Raw genomic sequence first — 12191 nt, 5'->3', positions numbered from 1 at the left:
TACCCCAGTTCTGTATGCACAAATAAATAAATCTTTAAAAAAAAAAAAATTTCTTTTCCACCCTAGAATTTTTTTATTCTAGATTATATAAACTTATTTTTACATAAAACTATAATAATAGTTTTTTGTTTATCTGGAATTTATTTTTGGATATATGTCCCCCTTTAAAGGGGAAATTTTGACTTCCTCTTTCAAAAATGGAGTATCTTGAAATTTTGCTAGTCAGAGCATGTTTTCATGTAATTGTATCATGAACACTGGACCTCCTTTTTTACTGTGCTAGGTTCACTCTACTACACTTTCACATCATTGGGGTATAAATATTTTCTAAGCACCTGCAGAAATGAGGTGTTTTAAATTTTCTATTAAACAAAATCAAAAATGATTCAAAATCATTAAGACAATTTTTTCTGTTTCAGCTTGGTGTGTGCAGTGAGTTATACAACTCAGGGAGGAGAAAAAATGTACTTTAGAAAATTCTTCAAATTTCAGGTATTAAGTATGACAATGGTAATCAGTTTTTAGATGCCTTTGTCCCTCTGAAGAAGAATACAGTTACTCTTACTTATCTGTAGTGTAAACAGGCTTCACATAAAGCAGGTAGCTTAACTTTTTCAATGTGCCATATTACTAATAATCTAAATTCTGACAAAACTAAATGAAGACTAATTATCATTGCCAATGTAATGTTTTGTAGTGAAATTTCATTTTTTTATCAAATAAAATTTCTGTTACGACTTTGCAAAAAAGCACTTAAGAATCTAGAAGGATTAATAATAGTATCAGATTTCTGAAGAAATGTTTGTAGAATATTTACAATAAGCTTCTTTCAAGTGACTAAAGTCACTGATATTTTAGATGGAATTTCATTTATTAAGTTTTCCAAGTCCCAAGTCTTTGGTCAGAACTGGTTTAAAACCGTAGGTTTCACAAATGTCTATGTGTTGGTGGGGAGATAAGAATGCCATACATCCATACAAGTTTAAATCTGCATATGATCCTGTAAGTGGAAGAAACTGTACTATCAACAGGGGGAAATATTTACTCTTATTTCACTGCATCACTCATTTAAGATTTAAAATACCTTTTAAGAGAAAATAAGTTTCTTTGGTTGCTTATTTTGGTAGACTTTTTTTTTTTAAATACATAGAGAAGTACATTTACATATATGTGGTCAGCCTAGCAATGTATGAAGTGATTATCATGCACATATCACCCAGTCAAGAAAGCATAGTTGCTTTTTTAAAAATGCATTTGTGGGCCCTCCTTGGTGGCGCAGCGGGTTAAAGCACAGCACTGAGAATCTAAAGCCACTTCCGCATGAGTTCAATTCCCACCTGCCCCGGAGGTGACCACATGGCGTGGCAGACCTCTCCTGACCCGCCCACTGCTCTCCTCAGCAGTGTACTTCGTCGATCTGCCTGTTCTGCTCCCCACTCTGTCTCTGGTGAAGCCTCTCACCACCCTTGAGCCTCTGACCTGTACCTCAATTCTGTATGCACAAATAAATCTTTTTAAAAAAAAATGCATTTGTGGAGGGGAGGTGAGAGAGAGAGTGGTTTTGCAAGAGCATTGCATATTCTTTAGAAAATTCTTTTACAATTAAAATTGAAGCAAGCCTTTGCTGATGTTAAACCTTATAATTTAAAAGAAACAAAAATAAATGGTCCCGTGATAGGAATCTCTGACTTACATGCTTTGTTCACCTAGGTTCTCAAACCATTGGATGTGAAAACCAAATTTTACAATGCAGAGGTAAGTGTTGGGAACCTAATGAGATTCAAATTAAAAATTAAGATCTTAACTGACTAAAATTCTGACATTAGAGTCTACATTTTTTGCACATTGAAATAAATTACTGATATGATTTCAAATTATGAAAAAATGAGCATAAACTTCAATCAGAAATAAATAACTTATTGTAGATATCCTTAATCTGCAATTGTCATGGAATTACAATGCCTTGATTTTTTAGTCTGTTAATTTTGTGAGCCTTTCATTCCTTTTTATCTAATGAATTCCTTATCATTCCATCTAATAGTTGTTGTTACTATCTAAAAACATTAGAAATCTGTTTAATATAATATGGCTCCAATATTACAAAAATAGAAATTTAACCCTATTTTAAAAAGATGTATTTATATGAAAAAATACTGACAAGTAATCCTCAGCACATTAATTTCTTTGTTTTGAGAATTCAGTGGACCAGCCAGAAGTTAGGTTACTTAGTTTAGTGAATAGCTTGAAATGCTCTTAGGTAGAAGCAAATTTGGCAAACATAATCTTTTAGGATAAAAGATAATATCTTATATCCAAACAAAAGAGACAGAATAGAATGCCTTACCAGGTTTTATTGCTTGGATTTCTTTTGTATAATACTGGCTTGTAAAAGGCAGGTTTCTTGAGGATCCTATACATAATCCTATACATAATCTTGAGGTTCCCACATAATCATATGTTTTGTATCACAATGAAAAACTCAAAAAATAGTTAAATACAGTATTTTGAAACAAAGGGTATACCTTTATTATTCTAAAAACAGATGATGATAAGAAATGTGCGATAGTGTCAAATTTGATACTTATTTTTGCCATCAGCATCGGTTTTTACTCAGCATAATGTTTGTAATACAACTAGAAATACTAAGATATCTAAGATAAATTTGAACTACAGCAATGACTTAATAAGGTGAAAAAGATAAGTGCATAAAATAACAAAACTACCTCATGTGGTATAGAATGAGTCAAAGAGAATGATATGAAAAGATAAGTCACACAAACTCTCAGGGTTTGGTTTTTGGATTAGTTGGAAGTTTTATGGAAGAGGAGTGAATTGTAGCAAAATTTATGAGAAATTGATGTTGAAAACCTCAAAATGCCAGTGCAGAGAAGGCATTCCCAGTAGAATTGCAAATACAATTGGAATATTGAGTACACAGTGATGAACATACATATTAGCTGGGAGGTGACATACTGAGCAAGGATGTTACTAGATGCTTTTGGGGAATAGACAAGATGGGATACCAGGTGTCTATTCTACCTTGCTTCTTGTTAATACTATATTATTCATTATTAGAGTTTAACTATTCTCCTTGCTCTAATTAAATAGTATTAGAATATTGTTTTACTAGAATATTGTTTTACTAGAAACAATATCACAGTAAGAGGTGACTGTTAACTTTTCAGTTGTATAAGTCAGAAAATTAAAATTAATGGGTGGGTGTTAGTGCGTCTATTTTTTCTATCTAATTAGCCCCTAGTAAGGCACATGTTAAGCTATTTAAGTTTTAACATGTGGTGGTATATGAGCTACTTGTGAAGTTTTATAACACTCTTATTTAAAGTGATTTACAAATAGTTTTTTAAATTGCTAGGTATCCCATGAATATTATAAGTGACACTTCCCCAAAAGAAAAATCCCACAATTCCACCATACCAGCAAGTAACTGATACTTCACTAATCTATGTTCTTTCAGTCTTTACTGGTTTGTATATAATATTCTGTATAATCATTGTAACAATTTTGTGTGCTTCCTTTCTCAATAACATTACACGGAGATGTAATATTTAATCTAAACTTTGCCAACAAACTAAATTTTTTAGTAAAATTCTGTACTTTTGAAAATAGACTTTACTTTAAAAGCCAATAGTGAACCAGTAGTATTTAGGGTCTCTTTAAGGTATTTTATAATACCTGTATTATATTCTGTGTTATACAGTTATCCTGTATTACTCATTAGGAAAACAAATACTGATCAGCCTGTACAAAGAGATGGATTGTTTTAACTCCAAGTAGGAAATTTGGGCAGATTTATAGAATTAGTAAACCACACTAATCAGTAGGTGATACCTCACAAAATGACTATTATTAGCCCCACATTTATCTTAACATAGGTTATTATACTGTTTCTAATAATACATGAATCACTTAAAGGGGAAACAAGTTTCATGAGTAATTTTGTAGTAGTAGTCTAAAATAGGAAAACCTTATAAGAAGAATGGTAACATTAGAAGCTAGGATTCAAACATTTAATCAGATGCTAAGTATAGTATTCCATGCCAGGTACTGAAGAGAAATAAATATATACTGAACACCTTCCCAACACTCCTGGATTTGGTTCTGGTGGAAGACTGATGATATAAGCACCTCTCCCCACCCACATCACTAAATGAGTATACTTGTATGCTGGAAACAGATGAAAGTGATTTCTGCCTGTGTTTGATGAAAGAGGTGACATTTGAGATGGCCTTTGATAAATAAATAGCGTTAGAAAATATGTATACAAAAAAAGACTAAAACTCAGTTGAAGTATTCTTGCCCAGCATTCCCTAGAATGGGATCCATGGCATTCTAGTTGCCAGAGATGTTCCTTGAAAAAAGGATCTATTATTGGGTAAATTGAGGAGAAGCTGTATAGTGTATATTGGCTGAATGTGGAACATTGTATATATCCAGTAATCTATAAAAACTACAATGTAGGTAAAGAATTTGTAAAATTAGAATAATGAAATATACCTCCCTTCCCCAAGATGTACCATTGAATACTTGCTCTTATTGAAGTAGTCACTCACCTGTTGTTCTTCTATATTCATATAACCTTAGCAGTTTCACCTTTTTAAAAAAATGATTTGTCATATTTATGTTGCTTTCTGTTTATTTCTTGTTTTACTAATGCTGTCTTGTTTAGTAAATAAAAAAAATGCAGAAATGCATTTTATTTCAAATAAGTTAGTTATTCTTTTTTCTTTAACATTTAATTCTGATTTTTCTAATTTTTCTTTTTTTTTATTTTTCCATTAGAGTGACCTCAGTTCTGTGGTAATTTGACTTTTTATTATAAATTTATATGCTTTCTTACTCACTATGTTGTTACTGTCTGCCTAATTAATCTCTCCTTACAAAACATAATGGAAAAGTAGTTAGTTTTGAAACCACCTATGAGACTTCAAAAAGATGTATATATAATTTGTGCTTTTTGTATTGTATTCTCTTGTTATGTGGAGGGAAAATTATATCAAAGACTACATTGTCATATTGAAATAATTATATTCTTAGTTTTGTGTTCCCCTTTCAGTGTTTTTTAAGAGAGACTTGTTAACTTTGTTCAAAATAACTTTGCAATTTCAACATCTTACTAAAAATTACCTTTTCATACTTCAATTTTTTTAATAAACTGTCTAGTTTGAATTCATGTTTAATGCATAGCAGTTCCTAGTTTTAAGTCTGGGTCAAGTAAGATTGGCCCTCTTACAACAGTGACAGAAGAAGTCAAATTTCCTCAAGTTGACTGAAATAGTATTTTTAAATTTCTATTTAAAAAATATGCTTGCATCACATCATTTCCATACAAACATCTGCCACAAATCTTAAGTTCTTATTTATCCTAATTTTTCAAGTGTCAAATTGCATTATGTTAATTGTTCAAACTAACTTAATTTTCCATTATGCTGCTTATTTTTCTTCCATGTAATCTAAATTCTTCCTAAATTTATGCAGAAAATTTCATTTTTAAAATTGAAATGTGGGTTTATGGTTATTTTTTTTTGAAGCAATGGATTGATGGGATATATATATATATACTTTTTTTGAGAAAAAGTACTTAAGTGGTACATTTTTAAATGGCTATCTCACTGTATTTACATTTTCATTTGCACACATGTGCCAAAGACGAAAGTATTTTATTTTAAGTAAGAATCTTTTAAATCATAACTTCATTATTGTATTTTATTTTCTTGGATTTGGTGTTAAAAACTCTTTAAGTACCAAATTTTTTTATCATAGTTTGTTATTTTATTTCTGTATATATCTGTGAAACTTTAAGCAAAGTTCATAATATTTTAAATACATCATTTTTCTATAAACTTAGTTCTATACTTAGTTCTGTTAAAATACAACATTTTTCAAAATTAAACCAATTCAATCTGTTACCCTTCAATTAGGCAGCCCCTGCTTATCCATGGGACTTTGGTTTTAAAACCCCAGTGAATGGCTTTGAACCATGGACAGTACCAAACTCTAGACTTGTTTTATTTTTATTTTTGTTTTTTTTTACATACCTATGATAAAGTTTAACTTATAAGTTAGGCACAATAAGAGTAACAACAACTAATAATAAAATAGAGCAATTATAACCATACACTGTAATAAAAGGCATGTGAATGTGGTCTCTCTCAAAATATATTGTATATAATATTTTCACAGGTAACTTAAATTGTACCACAGATAAAGAGGGAGCTACTACATAAACACACACAATTGACAACCAATAGCATGAAAAGGATGTTTAATATAACCAACCAGGGAACAAAACATTATATTAAAGTACACATTTAAGTTACCCATTTTTTCAGATTTATTTCTAAGACTACAAAATACACTTTTTGTTTGATTTAAATGCTTCTAAATTTGTCAGGTATAATTCACACTATATTATCCCTAAATATACATTTAAATGAATCAAGAAATCACCAATGACCACCATAAATTACTTTAACTAAAAAGCTAAATCCTGTAAGATTATAAAATAGATTATTCATGATAGCAGTGGTTCCTGTACTATCTAAATTGAAGTGATATGACAAGTTACATTATGCCAGAATATTTTTAATAAACATCATTATATCACTTAAATGATAAGTGCACAGATATATTCATTATAGTGAATTGCATTTTAACATTTTTAACGATTTACTAGATGATTTGAGATATTTGTGAATGAAATTCCCACTGAAAATTACTTTTAGATGTCAGTATAAAAAATATAACTATCCTCCATCCATTGTTTGACAAGTATCAGTTGACTAACACTTGACTTTGCCCCTACATTTAATTACATTAGGATGAAGACTTCTTGCATTAATTATTATAATTTTGATTTGCAGGCATGAACTAATCACATTTGTGGTTAATATATTTTTTCATATAGATATTTTGTTGAGTTACATATTTTAAATATCATCACTCTTTGGTGGATATTTTTTTCATATCTTCAGACTGATGAAGTATTTCTGGAAGCCCAGATTCAAAATATTACAACCTCACCCATGTTTATGGAGAAAGTTTCATTGGAGCCATCTATAATGTACAATGTGGCAGAATTAAACTCAATCAACCAAGATGGAGAATGGTAAATATAAACTATGAAGTGTTCTTATTTTGACAGATAAAAACTATTCTAATACCCATTCCTTTTAGATGACTTGTAATTTTTTTTAATTAATAGATTGAATTTTTTTAGAGAAGTTTGATGTTCACAGAAAAACTTGTCAGAAAACACAGAATCCACATGTTCCTCTCCTCAGTCACTGTGTCTCCTATTGTTTACATCTCCTTTAAACTTGGCACATTGGTTACAATTTATGAGCCAGTATTAATACTTATAACCAAAGCCCTTTTGTGGGTTTTAACAGATATAAACACACTATGTCATACAAAATAATTCACTGCCCTAGAAGTCTCTTGTGCTCACCTATTCAATCCCTTCTTACATGTAAAGATCTTAGCCATTTGCATTTTGTGTTTAGTATTTGAAGTACTTTTTTTAATTTTCATAATAATTCAGTGAGGTAAATATGAAACCTTTCTTCCTTATCCTGCAAATGAGAAAACAGGTATGGAAAAGAATGGTGAAGCTGGAAAGGGTAAGAATGAGGATGAGATTTTTAGTTTTTTGTTTTCATTGTGATTACAATGGCTTATATAACACTGCATGTGGTTCATAACCATAGGATCACATCTCCTCAGACAGGTCACCACGCCACATCCGCCAAGGCATCTAGTCCTCCATTTTAGTCCAGTGTTCCCCACCCCACTGTGCTTTACTCCCGCTTTCCTCCATCTTAGTCTCAGTTCCATTGTGAAATCTCTAGGGTTTATTATTGGTATGATTTTGTTTGATGCTTTGTTCTTTCTCTGATTTCCACCTATCAGTGAAATCATCTGGTATTTGTCTTTCTCTTATTTCACATGGCACTATTCATGAGGGTGAGTTTTAAGATGAAACATTCTATTCATATCAAGAAGTAGGACATAGAAATGGATCATTTTTTTTTTCCTGTGTAAAAGTTAAATTCATACAGCTTTCTACAGGTAACTGAGAAGAGGAATAATAAATGTAGGGTTAACATTAATATGCATAAGAAGGATTAGCTAGAAAAAAAGTACCTGATTGTCTTAATCAGAAATAAATACTTTCATTATGGTGGTTAGTTGCAGAAAAGTTCATGACCTCCTATAGCCCCAATGAGGAAAACAAGGCTTCCATTCTTTTTCTGTTCCTTTTGAAAATAATTAATTTAGATTGCTACATTTCTTATTATAAACTATATTGTCTTTTGTAATTTTAGAGAACCAGATGGTATACCTAAGGTTCTGATTTATTTTTCAAAAGTGACATTGGTTTAAAAGATGTAATTTGATATCTGTATATACTACTTTGTGATCACCGCCAAGTTTAGTTTCCTCTAATAGTTGATTCCCTTTACCTAGGTTCCCCAGCCCCCGCTTAAGGTTTTGATCTGCTGCATTTTTACGTAACTGATACCTGTCTAGTAATTTAGGTAATATTATGTACTATAAAGAACCTCAAAATTTTCCATATCAACTAAAAAAAGAATTTTAACAAGTAAACACTCTCAGTACAAGTCCTTTTCATTTGTTTTGAAACCACTAATCTGTTCTTGATCTTTGGGTGGTAAGTCATCCACCTCCTGTCCAAAGGTACACTAAGAGCCATAGTTTTTCCTTTAAAAGATATTAGAGAATGTCTCCGTTTCTGTCTCCACCTCTCAGTGTAACAACATTTGGATCAAGAGCATATTTGCAGCCAATGGATACACGACAGTACTTGTACTGCCTAAAGCCCAAGAAGGAATTTGCCGAAAAGGCAGGCATTATTAAGGGAGTCACAGTAATTGGAAAGTTGGACATAGTGTGGAAAACAAATCTAGGAGAAAGGGGAAGATTACAGACCAGCCAACTTCAAAGAATGGTAAGTCTGGAAAAGTGTGGAATTTTTGGCATTGAGGGTCAGATAGAACAACTTAAAATTTTCCTAGTTCTGTCATGTCAGCACACTATAAAATAATACTACTAGAATAGTAATTTCACTGATCTTTAAGGTTTAATATTGTATTGATATGTATGAAAAATGCTTAAAAGTTAATTTATCCTTAGTATAGTTCCTTTTTTTTAAACTATACTAAATAAAATACCTACTTAAGGGCCCTCCCTGGTGGTGCAGCAGGTTAAAGCACAGCACTGAAAAGCTTAAGCCACTTCCGCATGAGTTCCATTCCGGCCTGCCCAGGAGATCCACATGGTGCGGCAGACCTCTCCTGGCCTGCCCACTGCTCCCCTCAGCAGTGTACTTCGTAGATGTGCCTTCTGCTCCCTGCTGTGTCTCTGATGAATCCTCTCACCCTCCGCATCTCTGGCCTGTACCCCAGTTCTATATGAATAAGTAAATAAATCTTTTTTTTTTTTAAAGATTTATTTATTTATTCATACAGAACTGGGGTACAGGCCAGAGGCTCAGGGGCGGTGAGAGGCTTCACCAGAGACAGAGTAGGGAGCAGAACAGGCAGATCGACGAAGTACACTGCTGAGGGGAGCAGCGGGCAGGTCAGGAGAGGTCTGGCTCGCCATGTGGTCTCCTCCGGGGCAGGCGGCAGGCGGGAATCGAACTCATACGGAAGTGGCTTCAGATTCTCAGTGCTGTGCTTTAACCCGCTGCGCCACCAGGGAGGGCCAAATAAATAAATCTTTAAAAAAAAAAAATACCTACTTAACCATGGTTCCCTTCTGTGGCAGTTCGTACTCACTGGTCATCTGACTTCAATACATTAAAATTTCCCTCTTACAATGTCCCAGAACTCTAGGGCTCACTATATTCACCCTACTCAATTCATATGTTTTTTAAGATGTTTAATATCTGAGTCACCTGCAATTCAGAAGGTGAGTGCCACTAAAGTTACCTTGAAAGCTTTGGTTATATATTTTATCTGATTTCTGCCTTGCCTTCTTTTGCATGTACTAGTGAGAATATGCTAAAGAAGTCTCTTATTCCTGATTATTACTGTTCTGATATATTTTGAAATGTACTTTTATTGTCTGTGGTAATTGAAAGGGAAAGCAAAGATTATCCCTATGGCCTGTTTTAAAATACAGCCGAGCTACCATCCTGCCAGTGCTTGTTTCAAACCCTGATGTTTCTGTGGCCCATCCCTGACCATGTCTTGTGAACACACATGCTATTCTTGATGAATTCTTTCAGAATGATCTGTCCTTTTTGTTTAGACAGTAACCTTACTATTTATAGCAACATATGATTAAGCTTCATTATCTCTGGAAAGCATCCCTTTAAAAGCAAAGCCCCTGAAATTTCTTTACTGTGAGATTCATCTTAATTCTGCTGAACATGGAGTAATTAATAGTAAAAATGGTCAAGGTCTATAGTGCTGTTCTAAAGGTTGCAGCAACAAATAAATTAAGAATAATAGAAAAGTGAGTATTTTCTCAGAACATCAGCTTGGAAACCCAACAATTGTTGAGTGAATGTGTTAGTGTGTTACCGTCATTAAAAGTAAGAGCTTTTGTAATAGATGTATGTTAACTGTGTTGCTTTTTTTCTTAGGCTCCAGGTTATGGAGATGTTAGGTTATCTCTGGAGGCAATCCCAGATACTGTAAACCTAGAAGAACCTTTTCATATTACCTGTAAAATAACAAATTGCAGGTAATGCAAATATTTGTGGGTAGATGTCTGTTCCTCATTACCTACCTAAAGTTATTTTAAAGTCTTTTAAATATTCTGTCTCCTTTTAAGTTTCCTTTTGACATCTAGCCCTCTTTGAAATTGGCTACTATAAAATTCTTCATCTGCTAGCTGTATATCACATATTTTTGAGTTCCTACTCTACTGGACATGTTCTCTATTCTGTTTCATTCATTTCATAACTTAGGTGGTAGATACTGTGTGCTTTCTAAGTAAGAAAAAGCCAACACACAGGTTAAGTGACTTATCCAAGCTCAGAGAGCCAGAAAACATAAGGACATAATTTGAAACCAGGTATATTTTCAAAGTTCATATTCTTTTCATTATTTACATTTCTTTCCCACTTCAGATAGGAACTTGGTAGGTTCTTATAGAATGACAAAATACAGATTTAATGTATTTGATAGATTTTTTTTGAAGTGTACTTATACCTGAGCTGTATCTTGAGTTTTAAAAATGTAAAAGCTTTAGTTATGAATAAGGGATAATCATAGACTGGAAAACTGGATTTGGAACAGAATATAATATCTAATATGAAGCAACAACAACAAGGGTTTGAAGCCAGGAAAATTTAGGATTAAGTCCCAGTCCTGTCAGTTTTGTTACTGACATTACCACTTAGTGTGTATGTTATCAGTGTGGGACATTTTGATAGTATTGCAGCCCTCGTAGTCTAAATTTAGAATTCTAAAGCATTTCTTATCCATTCTACTTTTATGACATTTGGAAGATAGGAAATATTCATCCTTCAAAACACCAAAATACTTCTTCTATAAAGCCTCCTAGATTGTCCCATACATAGTTAATATTTCCTTTGTAATAGCAAATTTTATTGTAGTTTTTTAGGGATATTCATATGTCACTATAATTATTCTCTTCATTCATAGATTGTGAATCATTCAAGAAAAGGGATTACATCTTGCCCAGCATTGTAAATCTTCCTGTACAGGAGCTAAGGGAACAACACACACAGGGCATGTAGGGTGTGCTTTTGGATTTTTTTGTTTGTCTTGAGGTTTGTTGAGGTATAGCAAATTGATTAATGACCAAATGACAAAGTACTGTAAAAATAAATTTCGTTTCTTTCAGTACTTCACTTTAACGTTTGTTGATTCAAATTTTCTAGAAAGCACATATTTCTTAGATCTTCAGTTTCCTCATCTATGAAAATGTGATTGCATACCCATATACACATACAAATTAAAATAACTGCTTATCAGTTGTTCCCTCCTCCAGTAATTATTGCGCACTGTTTTTCTGACTTCCAATACATTGAAGTTTTCTTTTTTGCAATATTCTGAAACCTTGAGATTTTCTACAGTCATCTCAATTTATAACTTTTGCAAGATGTTTAAAACCTGAGACTCAGAAAATGAATCTGAAGGCTTGAAAGTAGTCATAAATAGTGGTAGAGTAGA

General features: G+C 32.5%; 1 protein-coding gene across 2 annotated transcripts in view; it reads left to right on the top strand.

Moving 5' to 3' along the window:
* Positions 1–12191, top strand: part of TRAPPC13 (trafficking protein particle complex 13) — a 35570-nt gene that overhangs the window by 19676 nt on the left and 3703 nt on the right. For both annotated transcript variants that reach the window (XM_004678262.2, XM_004678261.2), the window contains exons 6-10: positions 420–492; positions 1711–1755; positions 6993–7126; positions 8791–8989; positions 10634–10734. In XM_004678262.2, coding sequence (XP_004678319.1) covers positions 420–492; positions 1711–1755; positions 6993–7126; positions 8791–8989; positions 10634–10734 — 552 coding nt within the window. The remainder of the gene's footprint in view (positions 1–419; positions 493–1710; positions 1756–6992; positions 7127–8790; positions 8990–10633; positions 10735–12191) is intronic.

This window comes from Condylura cristata, unplaced genomic scaffold (assembly GCF_000260355.1).
Source record: "Condylura cristata isolate star-nosed mole 26May11 unplaced genomic scaffold, ConCri1.0 scaffold00007, whole genome shotgun sequence".
In the NCBI taxonomy this organism is placed as follows: domain Eukaryota; kingdom Metazoa; phylum Chordata; class Mammalia; order Eulipotyphla; family Talpidae; genus Condylura; species Condylura cristata.
The sequence above is the reverse complement of the archived record's forward strand: the minus strand, read 5'-3'. Positions and strand labels throughout refer to the sequence as shown.